This window comes from Syzygium oleosum, unplaced genomic scaffold, assembly GCF_021117445.2.
Source record: "Syzygium oleosum isolate NSW1041296 unplaced genomic scaffold, Sole_v2.1 Sole_v2.33, whole genome shotgun sequence".
Lineage (NCBI taxonomy): Eukaryota > Viridiplantae > Streptophyta > Magnoliopsida > Myrtales > Myrtaceae > Syzygium > Syzygium oleosum.
Genome location: NW_026607517.1, coordinates 512,232 through 529,659, shown reverse-complemented (window position 1 = coordinate 529,659; position 17,428 = coordinate 512,232). Strand labels below are relative to the sequence as shown.

Genomic DNA, 17,428 nt, shown 5'->3' with positions numbered 1-17,428 from the left:
CATGTCGTGTGATTGACCTAATAGATTATAATTAGTATTACCATGTGTGTATGGCTTGAGCTTACGGCTGAAACTAAGGCATCGGCTACCCGTGGTGCCGTCTAGTGTCGAGACATTGCACGTTTAAATGATTCAAATTATGTGTTTACAAGAAACAGTCTCAGCGACCTGCTTCATCTGGAACATATAACCAATTGAATACAGCAATATGAGTAGCAATTACATCTTTCAAGCAATTGCATGAAGATAACGAGCCAACCGGCGACCAACACCAGGGCAACGCAGGTTCTATCTGATTAAGGATATACATGGACATAAACATAAGCCAGGGTAGCAAGTTGCAGCAGAGATCTTCAATGAATTGGCTCGAGTGATGACGTTTTCTGCTTCAATTAACTCGAGGAGCCATTTGGGATATTCTTTCGTCTTCGAGAAGTGCATATGGATCGTTGTACTGGGGTGGCGACACTCGCACATTGCTTCCATCATGAACAAAAGTCGGTCCAAAATACTGTCAAATAAACAGAGGGGTATTACCATTTAGATCCCGGAATTTTTGCAAAGTGCTTCCAAATCAAAACGGAGTCAAGAGTTCCGAAGAGACGGCACTAGACAGAAAATTGAATAGGAATAAGCCTGAGCAAATGCTGTGAAGTTTAAATGATGCTAAAACATTGCTGAGTCCATACCTTTGTACTATCCACTTATACGTACATCAATATCATAATCCAAAGGACAAGAAAATACCGCAAATGATAGAGCAAGTGACTGTTCATTTCATGCATATTTTCCTGGCGACTCGAACAAACGTAAGTGCCACAGCATTTTTAGACTGAGACAACGTCCTAGGCATTATATCAATTTCAACAAAAGAGATTTAGAATATTATTCATGGACTTATGTGCTGAAATCGCTACGATGTTAGGCACTGACAAGTCGGCGAGAGAAATAAAATTCCACAGGATCGGTTCTCAATAGCATATTAAGTGTCTGGCAAATTGCTATAATGTTAGGCACAGACAAATCAGCTAGAAAACGATATTCCACAGAATTGGGTCTCATAGTATAATAAGTGTCTGGCCAGTGGCAATCTAATGGAAGTCACATGTACAGCAGGAAGGCCAAGAAAGGTAGCTTACGAGGTACAGAGCAGAAAAGGATGCAACAGTTATAAGAATCAGTGGCCAAAACCCCAAGAAGAAAGTCCCTCCAAGTGTTAACAAAAGTTTAGCCCGTGGAATCAGTCCCTGCCAAGAATATATATGTAATTTCAATTTCTTGAATGCACGTCGCATGAGCCAGAACAAGGGGGAGAAAAACTGTCAAAGCTCATTATTTAAGGTTTGAGCTACAAAAGTTGGAACTTGATAACAAAAAGAAAAAAGAGCTTGAATTTGCCAACCTCGAGGCCCTCACTGTTCAATGCCATGGACTGCTCCCTTTGGTTGGTTAAATTATTTCCTGGTTCAGTAGAGACTGCATTTCTTTTCGAGAAACCCCTCTCTTCTTCTAATCCATTGTCGTAGGTGCCCTTTTTTGTGTCCTCAAGCAATGAAGTGGGAGTCATGCCCCTCCTCTTTAATTCTTTCATAAACAACGATTCAGGAGGTTCTTCACCTGCAGTAAATTGATAATGTCGTGATTAAAAACTGGAATGGTTCAACTCTCATGTACACAACACATGGACAAATGCAAAGGAAGGAGATCATAATATATATAAGCCTAAGAAAAAGTAATGTGAAGCATCACAAATTCACAATCTGCCTTCACCAACAAGATTAAAGAAGGAAACCTTGATCTTCCCCCCCGTGCCTTTCTGCTTTTTGGACAGGTAAATGAAATTTCCCTTTCTCCCTTTCTCTCTGCAAGAAGAGCTATCGATACAAGTGGGAAACTCAATAAATCCCAAGAAAGTTCCTTAATTTCCATCAACCTGTTATAAGTGGTGACAAGAAATCCTGCTTAATCTGGAGTAACCAAGACACCTTTCGCTCCTAGACTGTGATTCAGCAAGCAATTTTTTAACATCCACAAATGAGCTGCCAAAAGCGCACTGGGCCATTCAAATAAACTAATTCCAACAAATGAATCCGCTCAAGAACGAATTATCACCAGCACCATTCAATCCACCAGCACCGCTTAGCATCCAGGTTCACACATCCCCCGAAGACTACAAGATTGATTCGGTTCACAACCATTAAGCATTGTGGGACGCTGTATGAGTAGTGGCTCCTACTAAAACACACACAACATGCAGTTTTCAGGAGAGACTCTGCACTTGCAAAGCAAGAAAGCAAACAGAACTTCTGAGTATGACGTTCAAATCGATCTAGAGGAAAAAAGAAACAAAAATTTGTGCCATATTGTCTCAATTCATCCAACTGGGTAATCTTCGACACGCTTGAGAAGCATGTCTCGTAAGCGTAGCTTGAAAGATGAAATTGCAGAGCATACCCATAAACGCAAAACATCAACAAAACAAGAAAAGAGCAAGGCAGCCCAAGAATCAATCCGCGCGAGGAAACCACCAGAAACAGAAGGAAGCCTCTTTCAATGCGAGAAACAAAAGACGAAGAGAGCAAAAAGAAGGCGACTTGCCAATTCCATTGCTTTTCCCGTCGCCGTCCTGGACTTTACACGAAACAAAAGGCCGCCTTTTCAAACCATCCCTCGAATACCCACAATCCATCAATCTCAAAACCCTCCTCCTGGGTCCCGATTCCTTACACCACCTCGAGCTCCCGCTGAATTTCGATCGGGGGACGGAAGCCGAGGCGAAAGCGGGTCTCGCAATCTGCAGCGAAGCCATCATCAGTTGCAGACTCTGTTCAGTTCTGTGCTCAGGCTACATGCGTCAGCGAAGGAAGAATTTCATGTTCGTATGTGAAGAACGAGAAGAACAAGTTGCGTAAAAGGAAGCAGCAAGCGTGGGCCGCTTTGCCTTCTCTTCCAGAGGGACAAAGGATCCAGTGGTAGACGAAACGCGGGCGTGACGGCTGGTCTCTGTTCTTATGCAGGGGAGGCGAAATTTAGCGGGGGGGCCGGGGCAAGGGCTAACGTGCGCGCCTTTGTTTTGTGGCTGTGCGTATGCGACTGCGCTTCGAGAGAGAGAGAGAGAGAGAGATGGCGACGTGTAATTTGCCTCCGGGCGAAGCTCCTAGAGACGCAAGTTTAGCGGAGGCAGTCGCATTTTTTTTTATGTCTGGCATGAAATGTAGAAAAAACTATCGTTACATATCGTTATTATAGTTACTACTACCGTCTGCATAATTGTTCTTGCATTGAGTAGATCTACAATGCATAAGAACATAACGATCGGGATGAGTGTCACTGAATCGAAGTGAGCAGAAAGTCCAAATTGGTTCATCAACATGCACCAAAAAAGTTTCACAGGAAAGCGTTATTCAGAAACGTCAAAACTGATTGGATTCGGAATTAGCGGGACAATGACTTTTTTGCTTGCGCAAATAAGGCCCGTTTGGCAACGTGCCAAATAGTGAAAATTTCTGTTCTTTTGTTCCCAGAAATAGTTTGGGAACAGAAATGCGTTTGGTAAACTTTTTTGTTTCCGGACACATTTTTGCAAAAATTTGTGCCGAGAAACAGTTTTGGAAGAGAAACAAGAAGTAAAAAAAAATTGCTTCTCGACACAATTTTGAGAATCAGTTTTTTTTCTTCTTTTTCTTTTTTTTCTTTTCTTATTTTTGTGTTGTTCTTCCCTGGGCTGGGCTGGCCGCCAGCGACCGGCCACAGCCCAGGGCCGGCGAGGGCGTCACGGCCCTCTCCGCCGCGGCGAGGGCGTCACGGCCCTCTCCGGCCGCCGGCGGAGGCGAGGGTCGCCCTCGCCGGCGAGGGCGGGGGACCCTCGCCGCCCGGGCGAGGCGGCCTCGCCAGACGGCGAGGCCGAGCCTCGCCGTTGGTCGCGACAACAGGTCGGCCTCGCCGCAGAGACGGCGAGGCTCGGCCTCGCCCGGATCCGGTGAGGCCGAGCCTTGCCGTCGCGACCACTGGCGAAGCCGACCTCGCAGCTGGTCGCGACAACGAGGCTCGGCCTCGCCAGCGACCGACGGCGAGGCTCGGCCGCCCGATCGGGCTAGGCCGCCTCGCCGGGCGAGGGTCCAAAGACTCGCCCGGCTGCCGGGGCAAGGGCCGTGACGCCCTCGCTGCTTCTAGGCTGGCCGGTCGCGCGACGGCCATGGCCAAAGAAGAAAATGGGTAGAAAGAAAAAAAAAATTAAATAATTCAAAATATTATTTGGGAACAGAAATTTTGTGTAGTTACCAAATGCATTTCCGTTCTTTTCTACTCTAGGAATAAAAATTTTGGTCAGTTATCAAACGCCTTCAAATACTCAGAAATTGTTTCCGGGCACAGAATAAAAAAAAATCATTTCTGTTCAGAAATAGTTCCCGAGCACAAAATGATATTCATGCGCACCATAAGTCTCTCTTGGACAAAAAATTGTTTTGCCTCTATTACCTCCAAGTCCATGTGACGGGCCATGCACGCACAGAACTCTTCAACCTCTTTCTTGCACGCCTTTGGGTTCAAATGGGACAAGCAGGATGTAGAGTTTTACAAATACCTTGACATGGTATCTGAACGCTTGATTTGTCTGTATCGTACAGATGATCTCGAGTCCGAAACTCTCTCTCTTTCTTGACATTGATTGTTTTTTTCTCACGAGATTTAGAAGTGGCGAGCAGTGGAGTGTAATTGTCTCTTATCTAGGACCGCTCCTCCGATATCGCAAGCTTCAGACATATGTAAGATATCTAATCTCGGGAAAAAACCCCAACTTTCCATTTGACATTTACTCGAACTTTTTTGTGACACCAAAAACCCCAAACTTTGTTATTTGTGACACATTTACCCCGATATACATTGTCCATGGGCATTTTCGTCTTTTTAGCTTTTCTTTTTCTTTTTACTTTTTTTTTCTTCCGGCGAGGGGGCCCTCGCCGGCCGTCGGCGAGGCTCGCCCTCGCTCGCCCGGCGAGGGCGAGCCTCGCCCTCCTCGCCCGTGCCGGGCGAGGCTCGCCCGGCGCGGCGAGGCTCGCCTCGCTCGCCCAGAGCGAGGCGAGGCTCGCCCGGCGATTCGGCGAGGGCCGCCCTCGCCGGCGTAGGGCGAGGCTCGCCCTCGCCGGGCGAGCCTCGCCGGCGCGGCGAGCCTCGCCCTCGCTCGCCCGGGCGAGGGCGAGCCTCGCGGCGTCGGGCGAGCCTCGCCCTCCTCGCCCAGAGCCGGGCGAGGCTCGCGGCGTCGGGCGAGCTTCGCCCTCCTCGCCCGAGCCGGGCGAGGCTCGCCGGCGTCCGGGTGGGGCTCGCCCTCGGGCGAGCGAGGGCGAGCCTCGCCTACGCCGGCGAGGGCGGCCCTCGCCGGATCCGGCGGGCGGCCCTCGCCCGACGGCGGCGAGGGCCCCCTCGCCGGATCCGGCGAGGGGCCCTCGTCGGAAAGAAAAAAAGTAAAAAGAAAAAGAAAAAGCTAAAAAACGAAAATACCCATGGACAATGTATATCGGGTAAATGTGTCACAAATAACAAAGTTTGGGGTTTTTGGTGTCACAAAAAAAAGTTCGGGGTAAATGTGTCACAAGTGGGAAAGTTTGGGGTTTTTGGTGGTTTTTTCCCTCTAATCTCCGTGCTCAAGATACATAGCGTTTCAGGTACAAGTGCATTTGAACAGAGGCAAAAGCAAGCTCCTGATTAGTGTTGCATTTAAGCTACTTAAGCGGTCCAGGTTCAGTAACGTATGCTTTCCCTTTGCGTTCTTGTCGTGCCAACAGATGCTCAAGTGATCAAAACTTTGAACTAGCAACTTTTGAGCAAGCATGATTGTTCAGTCACTAGCTTAACAATGCAAGATTGAGCTTGAGGGCGTTGCATCAGAACCCAAAGTGAGGTCTATATATCCTCTAAAACTTCAAAGCAATCGTGCATTACCCAATCAACAGGTAATACATGAATGGCATCATGTAAAGAAGACTTAAGCTGCAATCGATATAAAGATAACTTATTGTGTGGTTCGAGTGCTTAAGAAATGGTCTTCACCTGGATTGATTGGAAAGCAGTAGAGGGTGCACCGGTGGTAGTGACATCCGAGACCACCAGTACAGTGTCTCCCTCCCTCACCAACCCCTTCACCTTCATCAGATCGACTGACCTTGCGATGTTAGCTTCCATGTCATCTGTCAAGTCAATGAAGAGGGGAATAACTCCCCACTGCAAATTGAGAGCCATCCTGGTGCTTTTGTCGTTCGTGAACGCGAATATGGGAGAGTATGGACGGTTGCGTGACAGAAGAGATGCCATGTGTCCATGTTTTGTGTACACAAAAATGGCATCAACGCCGAGGTTGTTAGCTGCGAAGTGAACAGAAAAGCGCACAAATTCCATGTTGATTTCAACCAGTACAGTTGATTTGTCCAATAATAGATCATAACTCAACTAGAAGCAAGTGTTCGTGCAAAAAAAAAAAAGCAAGTGTGCCTATTCAAAATTCGTGTGTACTCGAACAAACTAGACAGTGTTCAAGATTCGGTTATTTTACAGACCATAACCTGAGAGCTTGGGCTGTATGAGTCTACCTGGACAACGGCACAAAGTGGGCATCCCAATTTTCATGTAATATTTTAACAGATGGTACTCGATTCTTGGCTCCAAAAATAACCACCAACTGCTAGTCTAAAATGCTTCAAAAGCACAAGTATATCATTGTGGAGTATCTAATGCTGGCTAGCAGCATATATTGGACATCTAGCATGATAAAACATACATGGAAGAATATAAGGATGCTGAAGGAGAAAGGAATCTTACCCATTTCAGCAGCACAATTACAAATTTGCTCAGCAATACGGTCAGGCAATGACGTTCCTAGCTTACGATGAAAGAGCGTGCTCTGTCGGTTTTCCTGCCGGCTCCACGATTCCATCCGACTGCTAGCCATTCGCAAGACAGAAAGAGCTTTCTGTCCATATGATCCTATTGCAGATTCACCTGATAACATCAAAGCATCGGCATACTGTCTAACTGCTTCAGACACATCTGCAACCTTATGAACCGAGCATCAAATCAATGACTCCGTGAATGTAACTGGCCTGTCTATATAACAGAAATTCATTCCTAGCAAATAGTACCTCCGCACGGGTTGGAGTAGGAAATTCGACCATGGACTCGAGAAGTTGCGAAGCTACAATCACAGGCTTATTCATTTGCCTGCAGACATAAGTTATTTTCTCTTGGACTGTGGGAATCTGCTCCAGGGGGATTTCCACTCCAAGATCACCCCGAGCAATCATGATACCATCGGAAGCTTCAACAATCTCCCCCAATTTTTGAAGAGACTCTAGGCTCTCTATCTTTGCCAATACTCTAATAGATCTGGTAAATGAGAAAGAAATATTGTTTTGGATTCCAATATCAAGAGGTTCCATATGATTGTAGAAAAGGAGACTACAGAACTTCCTTCTTGTGAACTTTATGCAACACTTCAACTTACTTGGATGATTTGGTGGAAATGTAATCCTTAAGGTTGCTGACTGCATCAGCATCATTGACAAATGACATTGCAATGAAGTCTACACCTTCAGCAATTCCAAAGTCTATGTCAGCCCAATCCTGCAAACAAACCATATAATACAGTGAACTCACAAGCTTGAAAGGAATTCGTAGATTTTTTGTTTATCAAGATCATCAATTGAAGGCTTGCAGTGCAATTTCGCCATCTAAGAAAAACAATCTGTGACAATGAGAGGATTCAGGAGCATCGAATTAGAATTTTCTGATATATATTAATATGTTGCTTTTAATTAGTGGGAATCAAGAAGAGAGAACCTAAATCAGCATGATAATCATCTCATCTCCACTAGTATACTTCCCAGCTGATGAGTCCTTTTTCATATCCATCCTCGTAAGCTAGTGCTCACTTCTCAGTTTTATATTAACCACCATTTCCATCAAACGCGAAAGTATCAAGGATTCAGATGGTAATGGTATCAATACATTGCAATGAAGTGCCGAGGTCATGTGGCAAATTTGTAGCCCCACAACCGTGCGCTAGAAATAATGATATAGCATGTGTAACACCTGGATAGCTCTTCCACATACAGTATTATGAATCACCCACTTCAGAAGAAAGGAATAAGGGGCCGCAACAAAATTTTACAAATGAAGCTCCGGCACAGTCATAGTTGGGCTATTTATGGTTTGCCAGAACCAACTTTTCTCCCTTCTTGGCACAAATGGTAATGCATGAGAATGTAGTCTTCTCCTTTTCTCACGTTTTCTTACAGCCGACCATATAGTGCAACAAGCCAGCAATAAATAAAAGCCATGCAGAATGTCCACATTGAAGCAAGAACAACACACTGAAATCATCAAAGGACTACTGAAAGCAGTAACGTCCAAGTCTGAGGAATATAAACAAGAAACCAGGATTATGAAATCCACCTTTCTTGACAGAGTAGGCAATTTGTAATTCCTCTCGACAAGCTTCCCATCTCTCCAAAAGCTGAACTTTGCGCAAGGAAGAAACAAACCAGAATCTGTGCACTTACACTTCAAATCATTCCCAATCTTTTCAACGACTTCAAAACTTGCCATGCCCCCATCAATAACGAGCTCATCACCAACCTCGACACCTGCGAAAGTTTAGGTTTAACGTAGAGAGGGACGCTTAGACGTCAAAATATGTCAATTACATTAAAAGGCTCCATTATCTATGCATTGACTCGTACCTTCAGAAAATCCGGAGTGGTTTGCTTGGACAGTGAAAGGGCGGGAACCCTCAAACTTTTTCGTAGTAAATAACCAGATCGATCCTTCCTAATTTTCTCAGAGCAAAACAAAGCACCATGAGAATAGGATTAAGCATATTAAAGTGTAATCAATTAAGATGAAGCTTAAACATAAATGCAGACCAGAACAGACAAAATATCACAAAAAAGAAGTCCGGAATTATCGACACTTCCTAAACTATGAAGCATTAAGTGATCCCTTTGTCGCACACTGACCTCTACTTTGACAGAGGAAGGAGCACCATGATCAACGACATGAATCTGACTGCCCTCGGTATCAATCACGACCGAAACACAAAAACCCTTTTCTTCATTCAACTTCTTGATCTTCCTGATCACATCCAAATGCCACTCCCTCGAGTTGTGACACATGTTGAGCCTAGCCACATTCATCCCTCCTAATGCCAACCTCTCCAGATCTTCCAAGGAGGAACAAGCAGGGCCAATAGTGCACACGAGCTTTGTCTTCCTCATACCCAGAAAACCCTTCTCTCTCAACTCTTCCTGCGACACCACATCAAAACCTAAAGCACCCCCAATCTTGCTCCCACTCTCAGCTGCTCCCACTCCCATTTGCAATACTGCTCTAACTCCAGTAGACATCCAACTCTTCAGTTTCCCTCCAGAGCAAGAAATCATGGGCACACCAAAAATCTGGCTCTTGGCATTGAAAGTTGGGATCTTTGAACTGATCTGACCACAAGGAACCGTTAATTCCCCTGCGACTGCCATGCTCCTGACGATCGAATATTATCGCTTACTTGCAGATGAAAATCTGGGGACCAAGTTCAGGAATCAGCTTTCGATGAAGTCTTGGACACGCACAGGTGAAAAATGTATTGAGTAGAGACAGTTCGCCTTGAAATCGTAGAGTCCGTCAAGATCTGAACTTTTCAATAGAGAGAGAGTGAAGATTACAATAAGGGTCCGATTTCTTTGGGAGAGTACCAAATATTTAAAGCAAGAAGGTGACCACAAAAGGTCAAACCAACTTTGCTGCAAACTCCGGAACAACTGCTGCCGCCATTGGTTTAGCAATTAAATTAATGCATTAAAGAACTGGAGATGAGTTCAAAGGACAGAGTAGGTCGCTGGCGTTGGTAACTTTTTAAAAAGGTGTTCCAACATTAACGGTCAACCATTATTCTTCGTTATAGCATTAGCGTGGCTAGTTGTGCGCTTTGTCTTCAACCTCTTAACTACGCAGAAGCTGAAAATCTCCACGGTCTCTCTGAGTCGTTTCCTTCTTTAGTGTAAGCCAATAGCAATCACGGGTCAGCTCCAATTTCTCCTGTGTACTGTTGTACGGACACAGACATCAGACTTGAGAACAAAGACCAGATCTCAAATCGGATGTTCTGTCGTGGTCTCACGTCAGATGGTCCCGAGTTTTCCCCACCCAAATGGACAGCCTTTGTTGCCTCCAGAGCCTAAAGAAAAATCCAACTTGGGCGGTCTGTGGACTTCGACGTGAGACCGTCGTGTGTTACGCAGTAGATTGTATTATCGTGATGGAAGAGATTCCTGCAAAGACGAATACTTTACCCACTGCATCAAACCTTCTCTTGAAGTAACAATACGAATAATATGATGGAAGAACCCCAATTTGATAAAATGTTGGCGATGGCTGGGTATATGACAATTCGTGGAGGGCAAAGCAAGTCATACTCGTATTCCTTAAAATGCAACATTTTTTTTGTCAAAAGTTGGATCAGAGAAGAAATCGGTCACCCGAAAAACCAGGAAATAAAATAAAGTGAGGAGAGGATTTAAGGAGAAGAACATAAATAGTCTCCGAATTTTAGCCCAAAGTGTAATATGGTTCATGAACTTTAGCTCAATGTGCAATGTCGTCCATAAACTTTTAAATTGTTCAATGTGATCCCCAAACTTTTGGTACATATTCAATTTACTTCATTGACTGTTTGAAAATGTTCAATATTTTCCCTGAATTTGAAATAATTGAATGACAAAATTGAATATTTTCATATAGTTCATAGACTAAATTGAACATACACCAAAAGTATAGAGATCACATTGAACAAATTATAAGTCCATGGACCATATTACACGTTAGGGTGAAGTTCAGAGATTATATTGAATAAATTAAAAGTTCATGAATCATATTGAATATTTAATCAAAATTCATGAATCATTGATGTCATTTTCTCGAGAATTTAAGAATATGCACGCGCATGGAAGGCATATTCTCTCGTATGAGTGAGGCAGTAGGAAGAAAGGATCACCCAACAAAATTTTGCAGAGAAGGAAGGTCCACCAAATCTAGCCAGCTAGAGGTCACTAGATTACAAGATCTCTAAACAGATCTTATCTGTCCTAGAAATACATGTTCAGACACGTTCAGATCGAGCAAAGCTATGTGGCATTTATACTTCGTCCTTCATCTTGAAGAGTTGGGTTGATGTTTGCCAACGTTATATATCCTCTTCATCCAAGTCAACCTGTAATTTATCTATTTCTCCAAGGACTAATATATATGCATGTGCTTTGTCATCGCTCAAATTATATCAGGACGCATGTGAATGATTTTTGATAAAAAGCATTTTTTTTTCTCGCCAAATTATTTTTATGCATTAGTATAAATTTTTCTTTCCGGGGCAGTGCCCTCTCGTGCCTTGAGCTGCTAGACAAAATTCACTAATTAGAGAAAACTTCGTCATTTATGTTTTTATTTCTTTTTACATTCTTCCATTATGCACGAGAGATGAAGCAAATTGTTTCATTAAGTAACTTTTTAACATGAGTGTCAACGGTTTCGGTTCAGGTCAGGTGTCAAGGAAGTGTGTTTGTTACAACCCGAACCGCATGCAACTCGAATCAGAAGCACGATTCGAGTCGGTTTGTTAGAATTGGGTTTTCTGGTCTTCTGTCTTTTTTTGCTCCCAAAAACCACATATTGGATTCTCATCAAACCAAACAAAAAAAATAATAAAAATTCTCAAAGCAAGTAAAGTAATCGAAGAAGAATGGAGAGTGTTCTTAGGTAAAGAAAACCATTCTTGAATGGTCTCCGAGAATTTAAAATTTTACAGGCATGAGGCTGGAGTCACAAAGACTAGTAAAGCAAAAAGGCGTACAAAACCCTAGGTGCAGCCGCCACCGGCCACAAGGCATCATCACCGTCGATGACTTAGCCACCACCGTCTCGACCTCCACGCGGCTTGCCCTCACTCATATCGACCCCGAGTACCTCGCCTCCGTTCGGCACCACTGACCATGAGCTTGTGGCTCCTCCATGGCAGGCTCCAACACCATGGGGAAGGTGTCGAGCCTTTAGATCTAAAACTGTCTCGGATGACGAAATCGACCTTATTATCGATCGGAAGGAGAAAATCCTTTCAGAATGTTCGAGTTGGATTCCAACCCGTTCTGGAATCAGCCCCGACATACACTTATTTGGGACTACATGCTACCTCCCCGCGGGGGCAAATTCAAGATCTCCGTTTTGGAGGGAAAATTGAAACAATTATTGGGTGAGAATGCCATGCGAGACTATTTCCATATTGACGGACGATTTCACGGTCCTAGAGGTAACTAATTAGAGGTCTAGAGGCTCGACGCCTCTGCTGAAAGAGTTGGCAAGCTCAACAATTGGGCTGCTAGGAAGAGACGAAGAGAGTTAGAGAGAGAAAGAATGACAGAGCACGACTAGAAAAAGAAGAGCAAAAACCATCAAAAACCTTAAATTATGTCCACTGTAACACATTTATCCTAAATTTTTTTTGTGATACAAAAAATTCCCAAACTTGTACGTGTGTGACATATTTACCTTCGTCAAAATTTTGTTAATGAAATCGTTAAAAATTTACCTATATGGACACCAAAAAGCAAACAACATTGACATAGCGTTCACATGACTTAAATAAAATAATAATGACGTTGTTTTGGCCAAAAATTTATCTAACGAAATCTTGATGGAGGGTAAATGTGTCACATAAGTACAAATTTGTGATTTTTTACGTCACAAAAAAAAAGTTTAGAGCAAATATGTCGTGGTGGGCATAATTTGAGATTTTTTATGTTACAAAAAAAATTCATTGTAAATTTGACACAATGAACATAGCTTAGGGTTTTTTGTGACTTTTTTCCATAAAATGAAAAACTAGAGATCAAGGGACCGTGCAATCAAGGGCGACGGCAGGAGTGACGGTGTCCGAAGGTTGCAAGGCACCGTCCATGACGATGGGTTGTAGTGAACGACGGGCATCCCTTCATTTAGGGCTATAAAAACAACGGAGGTAGTGTTTGAACTATGTTTCAGTTCGGTTCGGTTTCATGACTCAAACCGAACCAAAATTATCAAATACCTAGATTTTAAAGCGTTTATCCGAACTAGAGGAGAACCGGCCCAACCCGAGAAGACCTGAAACTTTCGATTTGGATAGGTTCCAATTTTTTTTTACAGCCCTTCATTTTAATACATGTCATTTAGGCTGCGTATAGCAACCATTCTGTGCCCAAAAAAAGATTCTGGGCAGAAATTATTCTTTTTTATTCTGTGCCCGAAAATAATTTCTAAGCATTTGAAGGCGTTTGGTAACTGCCCAAAATTTCTGTTCTTAGAATAGAAAAAGAACAGAAATGAATTTGGTAACTACATAAAATTTCTTTTTATTAATAATATTTTGAATTTTTTAATATTTCTTTCTTTTTTTCTTTTTTTTTTTCCTTTCTTTCCCCTCCCTTCCTTGGCCATGGCCGGCCGCCGGTGCTGGCGACCGGCCACAGGCCAGGGCCGGCAAGGGTGTCGCGGCCCTCGTCACCTCCCTCGCCGTCGCAACCCAGATCCATTGCCTGGGTGGCAACGGCAAGGCCAGCCAAGGCGAGGTCAAGCACGTGCCTAGCCAAGGCGAGGCCATGCCGTCACTGCCGCGAGCTGCCCTCGCTGGCCACCGATGAGGGCCACGACGCCCTCGCCGGCCGCCGGCAAGGGTCTCGACGCCCTTGCTGGCCCCGGCCTGTGGCCGGTCGCCAGTGGCCAGCGGGTGGCGGGGCCAAAGAACAACAACAAACCAAAAAAAATGAAGAAAATCAAGAAGAGTCAGTTCCGGAAAAATTGTTCCAGAATCAAGAAACTACTTTTTTTTGCTTATTGATTCTGTTCCAAAACTGATTCTGGTCACAATTTTTTGCAAAATTGTGCCCGGGCACAAAAAATTTAACAAACGGATTTCTGTTCTCAAACTAATTCTGGGAATAAAATAATAAAATCAGTTACTATTTGGTAAGTTGCCAAATGCACCCTTAATGCATATTAGAGTATTGACCATTTGAATAAATCTTACTGTGTGATGAAGAATCGCTGTAGGGCCCACCAAGAGATACTGAATAAAGCAAAAGATTTATTTTCTTGATTGAATTAAAAAGCAATTTTCTTACTTGATTTGATATAACAGTCTCAGACTTTGGGGCCAATGGAATGGTAGGTTGTGGTCAATTTTTTCAATAATCAAGACTCGAAAAATAGCTATTCTTGAAAACATTGTCATGTCACGAGGCATGAATTATCATCTCAAGCACGTGCGCGAATGACATAAATAGATAAAACGTGTCGGCTCGAAAAGTGAACGTGACAATTCAAATCATCGTAAAAACGAGAAACCTGCGGCCCACGTGCAACATGTTTCTTGCCTGCCCTCGTTTCACTCCCAAACATGATTTCAGCTTCTGTTATCGTCTATCTGGAACGATAGAACATGTCATGCTATTTCCTCTAAACATGAGGTAAAACCGCTTTTTCCGAAGTTTCATGCGGATCTTGGCATCCCTCAAACGTAAAACGGCAATAGGTTATTGATTTCTTCTAAAGAAAACAAAAATACATGAGAAATTAAGGGAGTGTAGCTTGTGGACACTAGACATGACCACGGGCCGGTTTCGGCCCGGGTCAAACTCGGGACCGGCCCGTTGACCGGGCCTACGGTTCGGCGGTTCCGGGCCCGGTTCCCAAAAAAAAAACTACACATAAGTGGAGAAACTCTTTTTTTCCCCAAATTTGATTACAATGTACATTTTGATTACATTTTATATTGAATAATTCATTATTTCATAATTTGATAATTCATTATTTTTTTATTTCATAATTTATTTTTTTAATTTTTATCTGCGCGGAACCGTCAGTTCCGTTTCATACATGGCCATGAACCGGAACTGCCGGTTCCGACCCGTGGCCATGTCTAGTGGACACTATCACGTTAAAGTAAGGAACTCGGTCTTATAACCCGCCACATTTGTGGACAGGCACGAACAACCTATGTTGGTTGGAAACAACCCCTGGTTTGGTGAGTTTACCAGTGTAACCACCAATCAAGGATCCAAGTTAAGCCCCCTAATTACACTGTTACCTTGCCCTATTAAAAGCACTTAACGTAAAATGATATGATTATATTTTTAAAATAAAATTTTTGAAATAAATGTACCGGAAGTCTTAAAACTTGTTATAAAAGTGCAATTAAATTCTAAAACTTTCAAAAAGTGTAATCAAATTCTAAAACTTATCAAATTAGTGCAATCGAGTCCCTCCATCAACTCCATCCAACTTGACTGGCGGAAAATGCTGACATGGATTTTTTTTTTTCTCTATCCTATGTGGCGATGACGAGATAAGATGACGTCGTTTTAATCCAAATTTGATTTTCAACACAAATTTTATTCATAAAAATTAACAAATAAGCTAAATTAAAAAAAAAAAATAACGTGAGAACCAAATGTACCATCGTTGCCCCACCATCGGCAGGAAGGGCCAACGAGGCGGGGATGGTCGGAGGCCCTTGCCTATGGTCTGGTGGCCAGGGCTCGGTGACCCTCGCCGGCCGTTCCCCCAACGACGGCGAGGGCTGGTTCTCACCTCTTTATTTTTTTTTAATTTAGCTTATTTTTAATTTATTTTAAATAAAATTTGTATTAAAAATCAGATTTGAATCAAAACGACATCATTTTAGCCTTATGTTTCATGTTTTAGCCATGACGTCACCACATAGGAGAGAGAAAAATATTAAAAGAAAGCCGCATCAGTATTTCTGTTAGTCAAGTTTGACGGAATTAACGAAAGGACTCGATTGCACTAATTCGACAATTTTTAGGACTTGATTACGCTTTTCGTAATTGCACTTTCATGACAAGCTTTAAAATTTTCAACACACTTGTTCCTAGAATGTTTTGTTAAAAAGATTTTACGTTGTCTTAGGGGTGATAAACTAATGAAAAACATTCAATATAAAAATGATTAGTTCAATAGATTTCTTGTTGAGGTCATTTAGGATATTAACCAACCCAAAATGACCACCTCATGGAGTATTAGCCAAGAATCGATGGGGGCATGATTCCGAGCATATTCTCGAACCAAAAAGACTAATGATTTTGCTATCCGAAGTTACCGCATGCTTCATATATTCAAACGGGCGAAATTGAAGATGATTCAGACTATTACATCCTAAATTTATGGAGCGTTGAAAGGGACACTGTCTAGGTTCAAGATTTGAATCAACGACGACTTAAACACATGTAAGTCAATCATGTCATTATTATTATTTCTTTTCCTTCAGAAATTAAATGAATATTGGAATACAATTTAATCTTTGGTAGGGTTGTCCTCCTTGTGTGTGTGTATATATATATGAGTAAAAGGAAAGGAGATCTTGTAAAAAGATATTTTGGATCGACTGATTCTTGTAAACTCCTCTTCCACAATTAATGGGCAAATTTATTTGCACCCAGAACTTGCCTTGTTATAGATCTGAAGATGAGCTATACTTATGTCATGTAATTTTTTTTTATATACAATATAAAGGATGTAATAAGAGAGGTAGCAAAGTAGCAAAACGATCACGTCATATTAGAACATCTCCCTAAACGAAATCTATACTAACATATAAAATAAAGAAGACCTCTTTTTTTTAAGAGCTAGATTATTTATTCAAAGAATAAGAAATGCGTAAATAGGCAGCTCTATTTTATATCTTACGTACTTCGATTTTAAAATTTAAATGTTTTATATCTTGTATACAATTTTACAAAAAAAAGTCGAAAAAAGGGAGATTAAATGACATAGTTTAGTGGAATTCACTTGCTATAAGATTGGAGTGCTGAAGGGAGAACAGGTCAAGAGATCAGGAAATTTCCTCCAACGTAGGAAGTTTATGAATCATGAATAATTATTATAATGAATAAGAACTTTTCTCAAAACAAAACAGGCATGGATTAGATAGAAATTGGATAATCTTGTGGATATCATTAAACTAACTAGAAAGGGAGAAGGCATGTCCAGCAAAGGAACAATTAATAAAAGCACCAGAAAAGTAAGGACAAGATAGGAAATTGAGCTGCCTAATCTTATTTAAATATTTTTGGGCCGTCCCACTAATCTATGGATTGACCCCTGGTTTTATATTTTAAAACTTAAAAAAAAACACATGATTAATTGCTTCTTCTTTTTTATTTTTTTCCTCAAAAGAACCACAGTAAAAAATCGGACCTTTCTCTTCTGCAGAGTGAATATTCCCCCGCAACACAGTTCACACCGCTGTACGAGAAACGCCTCCTTTGCCTCTCTCTCTCTCGCTCTCTCTCTCTCTCTCTCTCTCTCTCTCTTTATATACGACGAGCTTCCATGCAAA

At 42.4% G+C, this 17,428-nt stretch overlaps 2 protein-coding genes across 3 annotated transcripts; both read right to left on the bottom strand.

Moving 5' to 3' along the window:
• Positions 1-122: 122 nt before the first annotated feature.
• Positions 123-2,991, bottom strand: LOC115690343 (uncharacterized). Its single transcript, XM_030616671.2, has 4 exons — positions 2,599-2,991; positions 1,403-1,617; positions 1,140-1,247; positions 123-511 (listed from the first exon to the last, which is right to left on the bottom strand). The coding sequence occupies exons 1-4, from the start codon at positions 2,810-2,812 to the stop codon at positions 389-391; spliced, it is 660 nt and encodes a 219-aa protein (XP_030472531.1). The 5' UTR covers positions 2,813-2,991; the 3' UTR covers positions 123-388.
• Positions 2,992-5,792: 2,801 nt separating this feature from the next.
• Positions 5,793-9,935, bottom strand: LOC115690358 (pyruvate kinase isozyme A, chloroplastic-like). Of its 2 annotated transcripts, none has more exons than XM_056304997.1 (7): positions 9,009-9,935; positions 8,733-8,820; positions 8,446-8,636; positions 7,496-7,614; positions 7,134-7,377; positions 6,814-7,048; positions 5,793-6,185 (listed from the first exon to the last, which is right to left on the bottom strand). In XM_056304997.1, the coding sequence occupies exons 1-7, from the start codon at positions 9,522-9,524 to the stop codon at positions 6,031-6,033; spliced, it is 1,548 nt and encodes a 515-aa protein (XP_056160972.1). In that variant the 5' UTR covers positions 9,525-9,935; the 3' UTR covers positions 5,793-6,030. The 2 variants fall into 2 exon arrangements, with proteins under 2 accessions (XP_056160972.1, XP_056160971.1); XM_056304996.1 differs by having other exon boundaries at positions 5,793-6,359; positions 9,009-9,916.
• Positions 9,936-17,428: the final 7,493 nt, after the last annotated feature.